This window comes from Balearica regulorum, chromosome 2 (assembly GCF_011004875.1).
Source record: "Balearica regulorum gibbericeps isolate bBalReg1 chromosome 2, bBalReg1.pri, whole genome shotgun sequence".
Classification (NCBI taxonomy): Eukaryota; Metazoa; Chordata; class Aves; order Gruiformes; family Gruidae; genus Balearica; species Balearica regulorum.
In genome coordinates this window covers 168,086,961-168,106,236 of record NC_046185.1, presented here as the reverse complement: position 1 = coordinate 168,106,236, position 19,276 = coordinate 168,086,961, and the positions used below count along the sequence as shown (strand labels likewise).

General features: G+C 63.8%; 1 protein-coding gene across 3 annotated transcripts; it reads left to right on the top strand.

Moving 5' to 3' along the window:
* Positions 1–13,827: 13,827 nt before the first annotated feature.
* On the top strand, positions 13,828–16,872 carry LOC142600654 (zinc finger protein 584-like). Of its 3 annotated transcripts, none has more exons than XM_075746980.1 (4): positions 13,828–13,916; positions 14,582–14,708; positions 15,130–15,234; positions 15,564–16,872. In XM_075746980.1, the coding sequence occupies exons 1-4, from the start codon at positions 13,908–13,910 to the stop codon at positions 16,595–16,597; spliced, it is 1,275 nt and encodes a 424-aa protein (XP_075603095.1). In that variant the 5' UTR covers positions 13,828–13,907; the 3' UTR covers positions 16,598–16,872. The 3 variants fall into 3 exon arrangements, with proteins under 3 accessions (XP_075603095.1, XP_075603096.1, XP_075603098.1); XM_075746983.1 differs by lacking the exon at positions 13,828–13,916 and adding an exon at positions 14,859–14,936 and having other exon boundaries at positions 14,646–14,708; XM_075746981.1 differs by lacking the exon at positions 15,130–15,234.
* The last annotated feature ends 2,404 nt before the right edge of the window (positions 16,873–19,276 follow it).

Sequence of the window (19,276 nt, the reverse complement as noted above, 5' to 3'; positions counted from 1 at the left end):
GAGAGGAAAGCGAGTACTAAGGAAATGGGTGAGGTGGCTGGATAAACCTGATAGTTAAGTGGAACTGCTCAAGCGTGCGGAGGTTAGAGAGCCTGCTGCAGTGGGGAGGGGGTGTGTGTGTCTGGTCCTGCAGGTTTTATGCTGCTCTGTCCAGAAACAGCCTGGGGGGAGTTTGCAGCAAATCATATTTTACAGTGCAGCGGGTTAACTGTTCAGAGCCTCCACGCACAAACAGTACGAGCAGATGGATGATGGGGTAGTATGTGTCTTCAGCATCTACTCAATCAGCATGGAGGGGTAGGAAGAGTATCTTGAGCCCCCCATCATGCTCCTATGCTGTCCCTGGGCAGCTCGCCTTCACTTTCAGGGCACACAGGCGTCCTTTCCAGACATATCCCAGAACGCTCACCTGCCCGGAGCCTTTCCATGCCCTGTTATGGCGTGTTCCGCCAGGGAAAAGAGGAGAGACTTTGTCTCTGTTGGACGTGCCAAGCTGCATTATTTCTGTTAGTGCAGAGCACAGCGATGCCTTTATCGGGATAGTGAGGGGGAACCAGACAAGCATCTCTCATTCTGTTTTTTAAGGTGCCAATCTCAAAAGCTTCACGTTTATAGAGTATATGTGGGCTGGTGGTGGCAGGAACTGGAGAGATCCTCCCTGTGCTGGAGCCTGAGACAGACCTGGCCTTTGGGATAACCTGGCACTCTGGAGGAGGCAGCAGCAGTTCCGCAGCCCTTGAAAGGCCATCCCTGCTAAAGGAGGAGGCTGGAGATCCCAAAATGCTCTGCAAAAGCAGCTGCTGACAGTATTGCCAGAGGTGCATTGGACATGTCTCTGGGTTTCAGTAAGGTGAGATTTACTCACAGACACTCGCTTCGGCATTGCTGTTAGTCCACAGTGAGGTTCTCGCCTCTGAACACACCGCTCTCCTCTTGACCCTCAGTTTTGAAATGGGGTCCTGCTTGCTTCACCCGGTGGCCCCCATTCCTGTGCTGGAAAGACCATGAACAGGCAAGTGATCTTCCTCCGCTCTCTCCAGCCACTCGTGACTTAGCAGAGCTCCATCGCCTTCCTGACAACTTCTTCCCCGAAGCTGAAGCCTCCCAGCCTGCTATTCCTCATGTTCCAGCTGATCCCTTTTGGGAGCAGAGGCCCAGGAATGCTTGCTCTGCGGAAGGATTGGGTGAGCACGGAGCGAAACATTCTCTCTTGTTCTCCCTGTGTCTTGGGTGACTCCTGACATCTGCATTGGTTTTTGACCTCCTCTCATGCCTTTGGCCTGTCTCCCAGGCACGTCCCGAGTGCTGCTCACTGATTAAGATGGGGCAGGGAGCAGTCATACCTTTCCTTAGAGTTTTGCCAGCTGACTTAAGTGTGGTTGTGCACGGGGGCTCTGACAACATGATAAACCAGAGAAGAAACGTACCGCGTGGCTTCCTGTGAATATGTGTGCCACTCTTTTCCCTCGTGGGAGATCTCCCTGCAGAGAAAAGCTAGCGGTGTGCCCCAGGGGTCAGTGCTGGGTCCAATCTTGTTCAACATCAATGACCTGGACAGGGGACAGAGGGCACCCTGAGCAAGTTTGCTGACGATACCAAACTGGGAGGAGTGGCTGGCACACTAGGACTCTGCTCTGCCATTCAGCCAGACCTGGACAGGCTGGAGAGTTGGGCAGAGAGGAACCAAATGAAATTCAACAAGGGCAAGTGGAGGGTCCTGCACCCAGGGAGGAATAACCCCGGCACCAGGACAGGGTGGGGGTGACCTGCTGGGAAGCAGCGCTGCGGAGAAGGACCTGGCAGTCCTGGTGGACAACAAGCTCTCCATGAGCAGCAGTGTGCCCTCGTGGCCAAGGAGGCCAACGGTGTCCTGGGGTGCACGGAGAAGAGCGTGGCCAGCAGGTCCAGGGAGGTTCTCCTCCCCCTCTGCTCTGCCCTGCTGAGGCCACATCTGGAGCTGTGTGTCCAGTGCTGGGCTCCCCAGTTCAAGACAGATGGGAACTACTGGGGAGAGTCCAGCGGAGGGCTGCGAGGATGATGAGGGGCCTGGAGCATCTCTGGTATGAGGAAAGGCTACAAGAGCTGGGGCTGGTTAGCCTGGAGAAGAGAAGCCTGAGAGGGGATCTCATCAACACTTATCACTATCTAAAGGGTGGGTGTCAAGAGGAAGGGGCCAGACTCTTCTCAGTGGTGCCCAGTGACAGGACAAGGGGCAACGGGCACAAACTGGACCACGGGAAGTTCCATCTGAACATGAGGAAAAACTTCTTCCCTCTGAGGGTGACCGAGCCCTGGGACAGGCTGCCCAGAGAGGTTGTGGAGTCTCCTTCTGTGGAGAGATTCCAAACCCACCTGGACGTGATCCTGTGCGACCTGCTCTGGGTGATCCTGCTCTAGCAGGGGGTTGGATGAGATGATCTGCAGAGGTCCTTTCCAATGCCCACCCACCAGTCTGGGATTCTGTGAAAATCCTCGTGGATGTCTCCGGAGATCGGCTTCATGTCAGCCAGCTGCCCCCGGGGCCTCTCACCGGTGAGTCAGAGGCAGGTGCCGTTGGCTGGTGAGCACCGTCTGGCAGTGTGCCTGCCTGTGCCCGGCAGCGGGCAGGTCCCGTCCAAATGGCCGCATCCCAGAACAGGGCGTTTATCAGATGTGGCTTTTCAAAATAAACCTCTGCGAGACTTCTGTGGCCTTGAGCCATCGTCCTGCATTCCCTTCGCTATCGCGGCGAGGACTGCCGTCAGAGCAGGTTGGAGGGGAAAAAATGTGTTTGGAAGATTTTAGTTACAAAAGGGCTAGATTGTGGTGCAACTTCTGAAAAGCAAACACAAGGATTGGACGTGTCTGGAAAGCCTCAAACATGTTTCCACAACTCTGCTGTGTTTCTTGTGAGACCTTTCACTGTTGTATTTCTTAGCAGAAGACCTGTTTCTTGTTTATGAGAAAAAATTGTTTGTTGTCATCCCTCTCCGAAATTAAAGCAGCTTCCTGGAAACTCTGTACCTGCTGAGCAACAGAAATGGGGTTATTTGCCCTGTCTTACCCAACATTTCTCCTTCCTAAACCATCTCTTTAGATCCGAGAGGCTGCACTTCACTCCTGCTCCGCATGAAACAGGGTTGATTTTCCTTCGCCTTCATCACCTTGCCGTGTATGTCAGGTGCTTTTAAAGCACTGAGGCGTGAACTGAGCTTTGCTGTCTGCTTTAACGCCGTCCTTTGGAGCCGATCCCTGCGGTCATGGTGCAGCACGGTTGCTGTGGTTCTCAGCTCTCCCCCTTCGGAGGAGGGTTTGAATTGCTCCAGCTGGTGCTTTCACACCAGATGCAGGGTTTTTTTCCGCTTATTCCATAACTGCAGTCAAAAACCTTGTAATCAAAAGAATAACAAAACACACAATGGCCCCGCAAACTCCCTCATCTCTTCCGCCAGCTGTTTCTTTTAAGAGAAAAATCTTCCATTACTCAGCCCTTTTATGAGTTTATGCTTCTTTTTGGGGCCCAGATTCAGTGTTTCACCAAAGGGATGTTTCCTTTTAAGGCATAGAAGCTGCTTTGGGAAGGGCAGCTACTAAATCACCCGAGCTGAGCGGCACCCTTGCTGCTGGAGAAAGCAGTATAACCGGTTTTAAAGGCCCCATCTTCCTTTCCCCGCAGGTGCAGCTTTTCCCCCGGCTGTAGCATTCCATTTTGCATCCGCAGCTCCTCTGGTTTACAGCACAGACTGTTATCCCTGCCGCAGGATCAGTCCCACCCAACCCTTGGGTGCAAACACTGCTAAACCTGCCCCTTCTCTCTCTCCCCTTCGGGCGTGAAAAGGACATGCAGAGCCTCCTGGTAGTGTCTCGGTAGCTTCTGGAGAGAGCCTGCACGCTCCAGGCTGCCTCCGGCCCACGGCAGTCCCTGTCTGCGGCTTCCCTGGGCGTCTCCGCCTCGGTCCTGTACACTGGATTCATGCTGCAGCTTCTCCCCGCCAACAGAGCCATCCTGGTGAAACCTGGCGGTGTGTGTGCTTGTCCCAGGCTGCCTCAGTTCTGTCATTGGTCACCTGCAGGTCGTCATCTGTGATGACCAGATTGTTTTATCGATTGAGGGTAGCTGGTTATCTCTGAGAGCACAAGGGTGCTCTGCAGTTCCCAGGGGACACTGCCGGGCACTGCTCTTGCAGTGGCTGCCCACACACTGTCTTTGAGTTCGGCAGAGCCTTCCCTTAGCTTTATCCACGCTGTTTCCATAAAGTAACTCCTACAGCTGTGGAAGCTCCATCAAGAATTTCAGAGGGAAGTTTCTTCATGTGCACATGAGATGGAGATTGACCATTGATAACCCTGTGAGTTTATCTGTGTCACTAAGGGGTCTTGTCACAGTGTCTCCTGTGTCTTTATAGGGTTTTCTCTGAGTGTGACTCCGTAGTCAAGAGCTAGTCCTTTCAAACTGTCCGAGCATGGGTATTTTATCCTCTGGACTTTGCATCCTCCAGAGTGAGCCCTTCAGCTTTTGTCTGTCTGCCAGGGATGTCCTTGCGACGTGAGCACTTGGCTGATGCATCAGGATCTCGCCCGCGAGAGGCTCCCAGCTCTGCCCCGCGGCGTGCACCTACCCCGAGCAGGCGCCGTGGCACAGCAGTGAACCCGCAACGTCTGCAGTGCGCTCCTGAGCAGGAGGAGGTGACGCATCCATGTGAGCATGTGGATGTGATGCTCTGGGGCCCTTTATTCCCTTATTGGTATTCACATAATGAAATCTCATCTTCTGGGGAAAGCTAATTACACAAAGGTTAATTGAGATCTCGCCAGTGTGGGAGGCAGGGAAGTGTGATCTTTAGCCAAAAATACCCAACAAGGAGTTGGGAAACAATGGAGCGATTTTTCATTCAGTTGATCTATTTTTGTTGCTGATTGTGACACTGCCCTCCTCTTTTTCTTCTCTGGTACCCCACGTGGCGTTGGCACAAGGCTCGTGTCCCTGTGAGAGAAGTGATTTTCTCTGTCCCGGGAAGAGGGGCTGGGTACCGCAGGCATTGCCATCTTGCATGCTATGTATTCCTTACGCAGCGATGGAAGTGCTCCCTCCTTGCTGCGAGCACTGTGATGGGAGCGCAGGGAGGAGGACACCTTGCAAGGGCTTTGATCTTAACCCTGGCAATGCCAAAATAGGATGAATGAGGAGCAATTTGTCATGAAAGATCTTTGGGTGATCGTGATTTTTATTTTTTCCATTCCGTAGATCAGAGAACTCTGCTGGGAAGTCGTGGGGGATATTGTTCCCAGGATGAGATGTGTTATACAGAGCAATAGTGTTAGTGCTTCCAGTGTCCCCTGACACCAGCTGGTTTGGTAACTGGGTTTTCTCGGGGAGAGCTGGAAGCTCGCTGTGGGAAAGGCCCCCATGCAAAGAGCTGAGTGGGGGTCTGGTAATGGAGGGCTGTGCAGTGTCTGCGGTACACGGGAGGGGTACTGCCTGGGAAAGCTAACGATGGAGCGCAGGGACCGTTTACCAACTGCGACATCACTGTCTGTGTTTGATTCCCTCTGGGATTATTTGACTGATCTGGATAGTTTTTGTACTGCAGCTGCTGTAGGGACAGAGGCACACGCCTCTGCCTGTTCCAGCTGCCTGGGGAGAAAGTGGGATCCACGCAGGCCCTGAGGATGTGAACTGGGGTGCAGACATGAGAGTTGTGCACTAGAGAGTGTCTGTGCCTTGTCTGCTGTCTCAAAGTCAACTTGAGCATCTCCTTTCTGAGACAGGCCTCTGCTGCCGTCGCCCCGGTCCGTCCTGCGCAGGAGGCGAGCCTGCCTCAGCATCTCACGGACCAGAGCCGCTCCAGCTCCTCCCTGAGCTCAGCAGCCCGACCTGCCCCGTCCCACCGACCTCCTGCAGACCGATTCCTCCTCCCGGCCGGCGCTGCTGCAGGCACCAGGCTGGCGACGGTCTGATTTTTCAGCGTACCAGAAAATCAGAGGAAATGTCCTTTCCAGACCTCAACCCCGTCACCTGGAAGAGCCTGTGGGTCCTTCTGGGTGACAAGCACCCTGCTGTCCAGAGACCTCCTTCGGGCAAGCCATGTCCAGCCTCTCCTTTTCCTTCAGTGAAGCAATTGCCGTAATTTTTAGCACTGAGAAAAAGTAGACCCAGAAATCTGCGTCCTTAAGGGTATTAAGAAGAGGATGATGGACACTCTTCAGTGTCTTCAACTCCCCTGGAAGCTTAAACTTCCAGCTCTGGTCTCATTCCAGAAATATAATTGGGGAAAGTATCTCCCAGCCTCGTGTATTCATTCCAAATGGCAAAGAAAGAAGAAAGTGAGTTTTGGACTTTTCATGATTTTTTTGAGTCATAAAGCACGAACGAGCTTTCGCCCGCTTCGCTGTCCTGTGCTGCCTGGCCCTCCCCAGCCCCTCTGCGTGTGACCGGCACTTGGCCTGCTTACCAGCAACCGAACCACGTGTATGCCCGGCACGTTGCGGGACGGTGGCACAACTAGGGCATCCCAAAAAAGCCACCTGGGTCCGCTGCGCGTGTTGTGCTCGGAGGTGGCACAGAAAGCGGCAAGAGGGGAAGCGTCTGTGTAATAACCGGAATAAATCACCAGCGGCCCCCCCCGAGCACTGGCCTGGAAATGCTCCTCCCGTGCCACTGCGGTGCCGAGCGCCGGCTTCTCCTGATCCGACTGCCCCAGTTCCTCCTGAAGCTTTCTCGCCCTGCCTAACAGCTCTGGAGCAGGGGGTCACAAGCAGATGGGGAGACATGAGGCTGCCTGAAAAACTGAGGGGGGTTTGCTCCTTCTCGATGATATCATACAAGTGAGAATGCTTGCAATGTGTCTCTGCATCCTTCTGGCTACTGGGTCTTAAATTCCTCGTACCCCACGTGCGCCGAAGGCAGCAGCCTGGCCTGCGTGCTAGAAACTGAGAAAAATAGAAGTCCTCAATTCACGCCTTTGGGACGCCCGTGTGCAGGTCAGCACGGGCGGTGCAGGTCGTGGCACGAGGAGCGGGCTTTCCAGGCCGTACGTAGCACATCTGTCAGCCCTGGGGAAGCTCCCGTCACCCCGGGAGCGCAGCGCGGGGAGCCTGGTGTGAAGTAGGGCAGCATATGGACCGCGGACCCCCGGGAGGAGGGGAGCCGGCGTGGTTCTGTGCGTGGGGGTGGTGAGGCGTGCTGCCGTCCCACGTGAGCGCGGCTGTTACAACCAGCGCCCCGCCGCTTGATGGTTGACGGGGGGGTCTGGACCCCCACGGGGCCACGTGCTGCGTGGCTGCGGGACGACAGGGAGGGAGGTACCTCTGGTTGTCGCACTCCGGGTGTCCCTGGAAGGGGCTGCCTGCCTTTCCCGGGGTCTCTCTAAGCACGTGCTTGTGGGCAAGGTTTTGGGGGGCAGTGCCTGGTGGGGTGCAGCCCACCCAGTGTCCTGGGGGGTCCCTTTGTCCAGCGCTGGCCTGTGTTTGTGGTGGGCTTGGCCCACTGGCCTCGGGAGATGCTCCTCTGCTCCAGCAGCACAGGACGGGGCTCGCCTGTGGTGGCCCAGACCGAGGGCCCCCCTGCCTGCCTGCCTGCCTGTCTGTGCCCTGGTCAGTGTGTCTGGCCCTGCCAACCCAGGAGTCCAGGGGGTCCCGGGCACCATCCCAGACCCCTCCGGTGTGAGCCCCACGGCAGAGGCAGCTGGTGTCATGTGTGGGCAGTGCCTGGCACCGGACAGTGCGGCACAGGGCTCTGCGACAATGTGGGCACAGTGCTTGTGGGGAGGAGTGTGCTGAGGCATGTCCCCCGGGGGGACACTGACCCCCCCCCCGAGACTCCGGGACTCACCGTGGTGGGAAGAGCTGGGAGCTGGTGGGTGGATGGACCCGGCAGGAGCTGGTGAGGGTCCCTGTGCTGCTGCGGAAAAGCCCTGGGCGAGGGTCCTCACCTCTCCCGGGGCCCCGTGGGGGTCTGCATCCGCCGCGATGGGTGGTGGGTGCTCTGGGCACGGGCAGCTGCAGCTCTCTCGCGCTTGCTCCGCCTCTGCTGGGTGCCAGGTTGTGCAGCACAGGCACGGTCAGAGCGAGGGGCTGGTGCTGGGGGAGATGCCGTGCCTCCCTCCACGGGGGGTGCCCCCAGCCTTCCCGGGAGCTGGCCCCGCAGCCGAGCAGGCACTACCATGGCCGGTGCCCGCTGGCACCGACCCCTCGGCTCTGCACGGGGCGCGGTGCGGGTGCATGGCATGGGGGCATGCACCGCGGGCACGGACACAGCCGTCATCAACACCAGCATCGGCCAGCAGTCCTCGCTGTCCTACCTGGTCACCGCCGGGGTCGTCCTGGAGGCCACAGCCACGAGGTCCCGGTGGCGGCTGCAGCGTGGACCAGGACATACTGGGCTGGCTGTGGGGCTACTCTGTACAGACTGGGCCATACTGGGGTGGCTGTGGGGCTGCCCCATATGCCTGTGAGGCTGCAGGGCTGGCAGAGGACAGGAGCGTACGAGGAACTGTGGGGTGGGCCTGGGGCTCTGGTGAGGTCCCAGGGGGGCCCGGGCAGGCGTAGCCAGGTCTGTAGGTTGGCATAAGCAGCGTTGCGGGTGACAAGGGTCCTGGGGTGCTTCTCTGGGGTCTCCCACCCACGGGCTCCCCAGTACTGCCCGCAGCTGGCTGCGTGGGGTGCCCCAGCCCTGCCACGGGGTCCCCAGGGCCGGGTGTTTCTCCCCTGCCAAGGCTGGGCAGCCGTGCCATCCCCTGGATGCTGGGCTCTGCCCTCTGGTCCTCATCCTCGTGCATCCTGGAGGAGAGGGGAGCTCTGCCCCACATCCTCCCCTAGCACTGCAGCCACAGCCAGGCAAGCTTTGCCCCCAGGCTGGCTTTGTCCCCAGGCTGGCTTTGTCCCCAGGCTGGCTTTGCCCCCAGGCTGGCTTTGTCCCCAGGCTGGCTTTGCCCCCAGGCTGGCTTTGTCCCCAGGCTGGCTTTGTCCCCAGGCTGGCTTTCCTCCTGCAGTTCATCACCTCCGGAGGTCTCTGCGTCTGGCATGTGAAGCATGGCTGCGGCTGCTGGGTGGGTGCGAGCGGTACCGAGGGCTTTCCCAGGGGACCGGTGACTTGGTGACCCAAAATGTACAGCGCAGAGCCCGGGGCAAGTCCCTTCTTTGGGGGTAAAGGAGGAGAGGGGTATGCAGGGCAGGAGCTGCGGCTCGCCTCACGTGGGGCTGGGAGGGGGGCTTCTCCCCAGGCCTGATGTGAAAGAGCAGGATGTCCCATGAGAAGCTGGGGAAGGGTCTTGCTGGGAAGAAAATACCAGGAAAACTGACGGAATGGCGGTGGCTTCCGAAGCACTCCAGGGCAGGACTGCCAACCTGCCTTCCCCATCCCTGTGTTCCCAGACTGCTGCTGGCACAGGGGTGGCCGGGCTTTGCCTGCGGAGGGACAGGCTGTGCTGCGATGTTCCCTGTGCTGCGATGTTCCCTGTGCCACCACGCTCCCTGTGCTGCCATGCTCCTGCACCCAACGTGAGCCTTCCTCGCCCACGCTCCTCCTCACCCGCTCCTTTATTTTACATTTTAGTGCCAGGCCTGCAGCCTTCCCCCTGGCCCAGGGCCAGCACCGCTCTAATGAAAGCTCGCCGTTTCTGCCCTGGTGCGTCAGCAGGTGCCCGTGCTCCCTGGCACGGCACGGCACGGCACGGCACAGCACGGCACGTTACGGTAAGGTACAGGACGGGATGGGATGGGGCAGCGCGGCACTGCACGGCTGCCTCCCTAGCCGCTTGCGACTCCTGGGTGGGTGTTCCGGGGTGGAGATTTCTCACATGTAACTCCAGCAGCAGAAGTTTGGCATCTTGCAGGTGTGTTTCAACTGTCTGTGAAATTTCCAACTGCTTTTGCAGAAAAAATGAAGGAAAAAGCCTTTTCTGTGATTTCAGCATTTCTGGCAATGTCGCAGCTCCCTCACGTGCAGCTCCATCTCTCCCCCCACCACTGTGGGCAGGAGACGGCAGAGGACAGCAGGATGTGACATGGGGGGCCACGTCCTTCCCCCTTGCCCTGGGGAGGTGGCCTGGGTTGCCAGGAGCACCAGAAGAGGTCTGTGCCGCCCCCACAGCCCCGCGCGGGATGGGGGAGAGAAGGGGGATGCGGGATGCGCCGGGGCAGTGGTTCCCAGCCCATGGATGCGCCGGGGCAGTGGTTCCCAGCCCATGGATGCGCCGGGGCAGTGGTTCCCAGCCCATGGATGCGCCGGGGCAGTGGTTCCCAGCCCATGGATGCGCCGGGGCAGTGGTTCCCAGCCCATGGATGCGCCGGGGCAGTGGTTCCCAGCCCATGGATGTGCCGGGGCAGTGGTTCCCAGCCCATGGATGCGCCGGGGCAGTGGTTCCCAGCCCATGGATGCGCCGGGGCAGTGGTTCCCAGCCCATGGATGCGCCGGGGCAGTGGTTCCCAGCCCATGGATGTGCCGGGGCAGAGGTTCCCAGCCCATGGATGCGCCGGGGCAGTGGTTCCCAGCCCATGGATGCGCCGGGGCAGTGGTTCCCAGCCCATGGATGCGCCGGGGCAGTGGTTCCCAGCCCATGGATGCGCCGGGGCAGTGGTTCCCAGCCCATGGATGCGCCGGGGCAGTGGTTCCCAGCCCATGGATGCTCCGGGGCAGTGGTTCCCAGCCCATGGATGCGCCGGGGCAGTGGTTCCCAGCCCATGGATGTGCCGGGGCAGTGGTTCCCAGCCCATGGATGCGCCGGGGCAGTGGTTCCCAGCCCATGGATGCGCCGGGGCAGTGGTTCCCAGCCCATGGATGCTCCGGGGCAGTGGTTCCCAGCCCATGGATGCGCCGGGGCAGTGGTTCCCAGCCTATGGATGCTCCGGGGCAGTGGTTCCCAGCCCATGGATGCGCCGGGGCAGTGGTTCCCAGCCCATGGATGCTCCGGGGCAGTGGTTCCCAGCCCATGGATGCGCCGGGGCAGTGGTTCCCAGCCCATGGATGCTCCGGGGCAGTGGTTCCCAGCCCATGGATGCGCCGGGGCAGTGGTTCCCAGCCCATGGATGTGCCGGGGCAGTGGTTCCCAGCCCATGGATGTGCCGGGGCAGTGGTTCCCAGCCCATGGATGCGCCGGGGCAGTGGTTCCCAGCCCAGGCCGTGTCCTGGTGCCCTGTGCCAGCAGGTCTGGGGGCCGCAGTCTGCGCAGAGCAGCTCTTGGCTCCCAGGAAAATCCTTCACTTGGCACCTCCCGCGCTGTGCCAAGGGGAGCTGATCTCCTCCTCAGCACCCGGGGTGTTCACGGCTTCCCCCTCTGCTGGGCTCCTCTCTGGCTTCTCTCCACCCTGGGGATTTTGCGGCAATCCTGGTGCCCAGGGGAGTGCTGCCGGCTCCCTGGCAGTGCTGCCTGCAGCTCGGCAGCACCGTGCCCTGCCATCTCTGCACGCCGGGCACCAGGCTCCTCCACCTGCATTCTCCCAGAAAACCCCTTCATCCCAGGCTGCCAGTGTGGGGCTCGCAGCTACGAAGCTCTTACGGTGGTTTGCCCTGCACGGCCCTCGCCGTCGGCGAGTGCTGAGAGAACGCTGGGATGGCTCCTGTCCCTCCTGCGGGGTGGCTGGAGGCTCCCCGGGCTCTGCCCTGTGATCACCATCACCCTGCGGCACGCGTGGTGGAGGTGCGGGGCCCCTCTCCCCGCACGGTGGGTGCCTGGGGTCTCCCACAGCACCCGCCTCCCTCGGGGCACCCACTTCCCTTTGCTCCTTTACTTCTTCCCCGCCCCCCACCAGCTCCGGAGAGGCAAAACTCTGCATAAAAGCCTCTCAAGACACACGTTTCTCACAAATTCTGCCTGAACTCTGGAGCCCTGTGGCCCTGCTCCAGCCCTGGCTCTGGGCTGTCCCCCACAGCTGCTGGGGTGCCTGCACATTTCTGCTCCCCACTCCCTTGTGCAAGTGTTGCAGGTTTTTTGCCTTCTGCGCAGCTCTCCTCACTTCCCCAGGGCCGCTGAGCTCGTTAATTTTCCTCTCGTTATGGCTCCCTGTACCTCTCAGGCACCACTTTTAGATGTGTGACCTATATGCAGAAGACAATTTATTTTCCTGTTGGATGCCAGCCCGAAGGGCAGCGTCCCTCCTTGGGGAGGTGTCTGGATCCTGGGAAGGGCACGACCCTCTCTGCCCTGCCTGGCCCCAGCTCTGCACCCTGCTCTGGGCTGCTGTGGGTGCAGGAGGGACGACGGGTGCCAGGAGCCGAGGGAGGCTGAGGGACACGGTGGGTGCTGTGCTCCCCTCGCTGCCTGCAGAGTTGCTGGTGTAAGTGGAAGGGGAACCAGCAAACAGCTCTCAGCGATGCAGGGGCGCGGGGGGGGGGAACGCGCACGGCCCTTCCGGGGTCTCTGCCCCGGCCTGGGGGGTTCATAGGGGCTGGTTATCTGCTGAGCCCGGCCGAAGCTCTGGGTCAGCCTCAGCTGGGCCTTGGTCCCTCTCCGGGTTCTGGGTTCACCCTCGAGGCGCAGTCCTGGGAGTGGGGTACGGTGCAGCTGCTGGCCCCACCAGAGCATCCTGGGGGGAGCAGGGAGACACAGCCCCCCCCGGCCCCCGCACTGCAGCTGCAGCCCAGTTTGTGCCACAGAGCGGATGGGCAGCACCAGGGCTTCGCCTTGGGGACCTCCCGCCCAGAGCCCACCCAGAGCCCACCTGGCTGGCTTTGGCTTCCCTCGGGGGGCCGGGGGCGGCTTGCAGAGCCCAGGGGGGTGGTAGCAGATCCCCCCCCCCCGTGCCAGGTCTGCTGGGTGCAGGGGTGAGCCGTGGGGTGAGCCGTTGGGTGAGCCGTGGGGTGAGCCGTGGGGTGCCGGCTGCCTTCCCTGGCACCGGGGCCGTTCCCTCTCACCAGGGTCTGTCCCTGCACCGTGAGGACGGTGCCCGGTGCAGCACAGAGGGGTCCTGCCGTGCTGGCACGCTGCAGGCCGGGCTCAGCTCCCTCAGGATGCGCTCGGGGCTGGAGAGACCCGTGGAGGCACCAGCACGGTGCCAAGCCTGCGGTGACACCTCCCTCCCTCCCCTGGGCTCGGAGACGAGCTAACGCGCTCCCTGCTCACGGGCCAAAGCGGGCAGAGCTCTGCACCCACCGAGGGGGCACGGAGCAGAGGCCAAAGCTGGCTCTGCTGGGAAAAGATCCCACCTGCATTTCCCCCGGATTTGGGGTGTACCCCACTCGGAGTGCAGCACATGAAGTCACCCCCGGGCTTCTCTCCCCCGGGGCGATCCCCAGGCTGGGACTGACAGCGAAGCACCCACGGGCCGGAGTCCGGTCTGACACCAGCGGCGCGAGACCCCCGTGGGACCCAGCGCGGTTCGGCGCACGGGGAGCTGGGGAGCCCGTGGGGGACGGAGGCGAGGGCCTCGGCTGGAGAGCAGCCTGGGGGGGCACAGCACCGCGGCGCAGCGGCCATCGCACGCCCGGAGCGATGGCAGAGCCGGCCCTGCCACGGGACCCCCTGCTACCCCAGCGCCTGCGGGGTACGGCTCGGGGGGCACCCCCTTCTCGCGGGGGACGGCTCGGGGGGCACCTCCACCCGCACCCCGGCCACGCCGACCTCCCGCCGCACCTGACCCTGCATGGGGTGGGGGTGTCGGGCGGGAGAGCCTCTGGGCCCCGGCCGGTCCCTCTGTGTCCCCCCCCGCCCCGGGCACCGGGAGCCGCTGGCCAGCCCGGGGCTCACCGACTGCCGTTCCTGCTCCTCCCGCTGCCCGGCGCTAACGCCCCCCCGCGATTCCCGGTGATGCTCCCCCCGCGGGGCCGAGGCTCCCGGTGCTCCCCATCGCCGGTGCTGCCGGGGCCCGGGGCCGGCCGCCCGCTGACGGTCCCGCCCCCGCCGTCCCCTTCCGGGCCCGCCCCGGTTGTGGCTCCGCCGGCGCCATCGCGGCGCTCCGTGCCGGGGCCCTCCCGCCAGCGGCCCCGGGCAGAGATGCAGCGGGTGAGGCCGAGCGGGGACCCCCGGGAGCCGCCGGGCCGGGGCGAGGGCGGCGGGGCCGGGCGGGGGGAGGTCCCGGTCCCCGTCCCCGGTCCCCGTCCCCGGTCCCCGTCCCCGTCCCCAGCCCGGTTCGGCAGCAACTCCCCCGGGCCCCCGCGGGTCTGTGGCTCGGCCGTGGCTCTTGTTTCCCGTGTGCGGGGTCCCGGGCAGCCCCCGGGGCCGGGGGTGTGTGTGTGTGTGTGTGTGTGCCCCGACCGCTGTGTCAGCACGGAGACCCCGGGGCCGCGGCGTCTCCCCCGTCCCCCCGGGTCGGGAAGAGGGACCGTCCCCGCTCCCGGCGGGTGCTGAGCGGAGCCCCCCCCAGGCGCCGGGCTGGATGCGGCCCCGGCCCTCTGGTCGTGGAGGGTCCGTGGGTGCCGGGGCAGCCGGAGCCGCGGGTCCAGCCGAGCAGGCAGCCCGGGGAGCCCTGCTGCTCCCGGGACAGTCGGGGGGTCACCGCGGCTCCGGCCTCCTGCCCTGATTGCCCGGGGGCAGGGCAGCCCAAGGACGGGGGGGACGTTCTGGGGACTGCGGCATGCCACGGCTCCGTGCGTCCCCTGGGAGAAGGGGGCGACCGTGGTGTTGCTGCTGGTTCCGTGGGTCCCCTCAGCCCCGACTCCGTTTTTCAGGGTGCGGTGACGTTTGAGGACGTGGCCATCTACTTCTCCCCCGAGGAGTGGGCAGAGCTGGCGGCATGGCAGCGGGAGCTCTACCAGGAGGTGATGCTGGACAACTATGACCTGGTTGCCAGTCTGGGTAAGGACACGTCCCTGGGGAGCCTGGGCGTGGAGCCGGCAGCGCTGCGGGGCTGGGAACACGTCCGGAGGCTCAGCTGGGGGTCCGCAGCTCGAGCCCCTCCGGCCGGCTGCGCGCGGGCAGAGCCCGACCTGCCGTCTCTCCACGCAGAGCGGGGCTGCAGCGTGCCCGCTGCCCACCCCGGGCTCGCCGAGTCCATCCCCGGTGTGTGAGGAATAACGGCTCCAGGTACCCCGGCCCCGTTGCTCCCCGCCCCGGTGTGTCCCGGTTCGCTCCCATGACCGGGGTTGGCGCCGGCAGCTCCTGAGGGCCCTGGACACGGCAGCTCCCGCAGCCGGCACCCCCCGGGCACTGCCCCACGGCCCCCGGTGACGCTCCTCGGGTGGCTCAGGGGGTGCTGAGGTTTCTCTCTCCTGCACAGGCCCCGAGTCCAAGCTCGTCTGCAAAATGGAGCCTGGGGAGGAGTCGCGCGGGGGAGCCCCCTGTGGCAGGGGGGACGACAGAGCTCTCGACGCCTCTGGCACCTGTGAGTGACCGTGGGGACACCCCGCGTGGCCGCGGGTGCCGGGCTGGGAAATCGGTGCCGATTTAGTAAGTTAGAGACAGAAGCCCTGAGTGTGGCATGAGCGCGGCCCGCCCCAGGCGAGCTCCTGTCTGACACCCTCACCGCCTTGGTTTGGGTGTCCCACCTCGGCCCCCCAGGCCCGCTTGTCCCGTGGGCGTTGCAGGGGTGAGGGGAGGCTGCGGCGGGTGGAGGGGCCGGTGCCGCGGGCGTGGGGACTGTCACGGGTCTGTGGTGGCGGTGCCCCCGTGCCGGGACACACCCTGCCGTGATTGCACCCCTGTTTCCCTCAGCTGCCTGGGACGGGACGGCCAGCGAGGACCTGTCTGAGGATGACGACGGGGGACGCTGGGTCCCGTGCGCATCACCGGCCGGGGCAGCAGAGGAATTGGGGTACCCCGTGCTCTGCTCTGGCTGGTGCGATGCGGAGCCGGGGGCCTGGGCTGGGGACACCCCCCGGGAGCTCCCGGGGTGGCAGCGTGGGGAGCGGCCGCTGGAGGAGCCCATGGCAGGGGGCAGGGGGCTCCTCATCTGCGGCGCCTGCGGGCAGAGCTTCGAGGACGAGGCCGGGCTGAGCGCGCACCAGGGCAAGCACCTGCGCCCGGCGCCCTCCTACCAGTGCGGTGCCTGCGGCAAGGCTTTCCACCACCGCCGCAACCTCCTGACGCACAAGAAGCACCGGGGCCGGCGCCGGTATGCCTGCACAGAGTGCAGCAGGACCTTCTGCTTGAAAGGGGACCTGCTGCGGCACCGGGCCAGCCACGGCGGCGAGGGCGGCTACACCTGCCCGCTCTGCGGGGACAGCTTCCGCCACAAGCGCGACCTGCAGGTGCACCGCAAGGAGCACGCCGGTGCCGTGCGCCGCCAGTGCCCCGAGTGCGAGAAGCACTTTGAGGACGAGGCCAGCCTGAGCCGGCACCGGGCCACCCACTGCGAGGAGAGACCCTTCCTCTGCGGGCGCTGCGACCGCAGCTTCAGCTGGAAGGAGAGCCTGATCATCCACCAGCGCAGCCACGCGCAGGAACGCTCCCACAAGTGCCCCGACTGCGGCCGCAGCTTCAGCCGCAGCGGGAACCTGCTGGTGCACCAGCGCGTGCACACGGGCGAGCGGCCCTTCGCCTGCCCCCAGTGCGACAAGTCCTTCTGCAACAAGGCCAACCTCATCACGCACAAGAAACTCCACCGGCGCTACAAGACCTTCGCCTGCTCCCAGTGCCGGCTGGGCTTCAGCTCCAAGAGCAAACTGCGGCTGCACCAGCGGGCGCACGCAGAGGGGGACAGGGGGACCCTCGGGACAGGGGACAACCCGGCAGGCTGCCAGCAGTAGCTGCGGTGGCTCCAGAGCATGGGAGGGGGCTGATCCCTGTGCGCAGGGGCCCAGAGGGCTGCAGTGGGGCAGGGGGTGGCCTCATCCTGCCCCATGGGATGTGACTCCCCAGGCGCTGGTGCGCACCCAGGACCTGAGAGCTCTGTGCTCCACACCCCTTCGGACCTCGAAAAATCCCTCCAGGGCACTTCCCCATTGTCCCAGTCCCAGCAGTGCCCTGCCCCTGCGTGGGGGCTGTCACCTCGTCGTCTGTATTTAAAGCCAGAACAGAGCGATGCGAGCGTGGGGGTCTCGTCTCTTGCAGTGGAGTGGAAAGGCCTCATCCTGTGCGGGGGACGCAGCCCAGGGGCCGGAGCCTTTCCCCCCACCCAGCTTTTGGCCCTTGGTCATCCCCACCGTGAGGTGCTGGGGGGTGGGCTGGGTGGCTCTGGGGGATGCACAGCACCCAGGACCCCCACCCCAACCCACTCCCCTGCGTATAGCCAGCTCTGCCGGGCACTGGCCAGGTGAAGTCGGGGTGCTGTGGGGCGGCCGCCCCTTCCCCATCCCCTTTCCCCTGGCCATCCATCCCCTTTGCCCAGCTCAGCCGGGCGCGGTGCTGCGGGGAGCTGTCAGCCTGACCCGGGGCCGTGGGGTGCACGGAGCTGGGGGAATGTGGGGTGCAGAGCCTGGTGAGCCAGGACCCCGGGGCTCAGAGCCGGGCTGTGGAGCACGGCCGTGTGTCTGGCCGGCAGGACGCCCGGTCTGCCTGCATGTGTTCCCCACCCCGCAGGGCACTGGGGGTCCGTGGGCTGCCTGGGGCTTGTGTCTGCGATCCCTCCCTGCCGGGTCTCGGAGGGACAGGGCAGCCCCTGGGAGGTCCCTGCGGGGACACGTGTGTCCCTGTACAGATGTCCCCAGGCACAGCCATGGCTGCGTGCGGGGGCTGTTTCTGCCCGAAGGGGGCCGTGGCCATTGGGCAGCCGGGGTGAGAGCAGGGAAGGTGCCGTGGGGCTGCGAGCGGGACCCTCAGGCCCCTGCGGGACTGGGGCACCCTGCCTTGGGCCGGGGCACTGCTGGAGCCCAGTGCTGGGGCTCACAGCGCAGCCAGGGCAGGAGAGCACATTGCTGGCTCATGTGGAGCTTCTCGTCCCCCAGCACCCCCAAGTCCTTCTCCTCAGGGCTGCTCTCCATCCATTCTCCACCCAGCCTGGAGCTGTGCTGGGGATTGCCCCGACCCACATGCAGGACCTTGCCCTTGGCCTTGTTGAACTCCATGCGGTTCACACGGTCCCACCTCTCCAGCCTGCCCAGGTCCCTCTGGACGGCATCCCTTCCCTCCAGCGTGTCGACCCACCACACAGCTCGGCGTCATTGGCAAACTTGCTGAGGGTGCACTCGATCCCGCTGTCCATGTCGCCAATAAAGATGTCAAACAGCGCTGGTCCCAGTTCTGACCCCTGAGAAACAGCACAAAAAAAATGCCACCAGCTCGAGCTGGGGCAGGCAGGCGTTCCCTGCCTGCGAGGAGGAGGAGGAGGAGGAGGTGTGCGTGGGGTTGAAGAGCGTGCCAGGTCCAGTGGCTCCTGCCCCCCGGTGAGGCTAACCGCGGTCTGCAGTGCACGAGGCCGCCGCGTCCTTGCACAGCCCTGGCACCGTTCCCGGGTGTGCAGCTCACCGTGTCCCTGCCACCCTGCGGCACCCGCACCCACTGGAGGCTGCTCCCGGTGCTGGGGGACTTCACGTGGGGCCGCAGGAGGGATCCCCAAATGCTGGGGTAGGTCACGCTGCAGAGACCCTGTTCAGGCGATGGCACGCTGTCACTGGCGTTAGCAGAGTCGGGGGACGGCTGGGGACAGACAGACGGATGGACAGCCTTCCCCAGGCCTCGGGGTCTGCTGCCCCTCAAGGGGCTGGTCCCTGGTGAGAGCTGGGAAGGGGCGCAGCCCCCCATGGGGCACCCACCCCCGGAGCTGCCTCTCCAGGAGCAGGCGCGGGTCCTGGGGGAATCCCGCTGCCCTGGGCACGGAGCCGCCGAGGAAGGACTGGTCCGTGAGGAAGCGGTGGTGGGGCTGGACCGGCACGCTGGGGAGGAGGCGAGACCCGACAGGCATCTCACGGGTGTCACCGGCGGCAGGAGCCGGCGTGAGTCAGGGCTGGCGCAGGCAGCAGCAGCCACGAAGCTTCCGCGATAAGCTGGGCGTCAGCGGGTGCTGCGGTGCTGGTGAAGGCAGAGCGCGTGCCCTGAGGCGGCCGTGGCTCTGCAGGAGAGGTATTCCTTCTCATGCAGGGAGCCCAAATGCTGCCCCCACCTCTCCGCGTGCACGTCCACCCTCTGCACCCCGTGCAGCAGCGCTTCACGCCCGGGGATGTGCAGGATCGCTGCGCTGCTGGTGAGGCCAAGGACGGCCGTGGAGCCGCAGAGCCTGTGCAGCGTGCCGGGGAGACGCAGCAGCCTCCGGCAGGGAAGGGCCGTCTCTCCTCGGCCCTGATGTGGGTCTCGAAGGCAAACACTGCGATGAACATGCAGTCTGGGAGGGATTGCCCGTGCCGGGGCTCCCGTGGGTTCGTGTGGCTGTGTGCTGCTGCCTGCGGGCGCCGTTCCGAGGCAGAGTCCCTGGGGAGCTGATGCTCTCGCCCAGCGTGGTGCTGCACGGCTCGTCGCGGCTGGGACGGGGCAGTAGGGTGCCGTCCCGGCAG

Coding starts and splice junctions, on each gene's coding strand:
- LOC142600654 (XM_075746980.1), top strand. Junction 14,709..15,129: donor TGACCTGGTTGCCAGTCTGG/GTAAGGACACGT, acceptor TCTCCTGCACAG/GCCCCGAGTCCAAGCTCGTC. Junction 15,235..15,563: donor TCTCGACGCCTCTGGCACCT/GTGAGTGACCGT, acceptor TGTTTCCCTCAG/CTGCCTGGGACGGGACGGCC.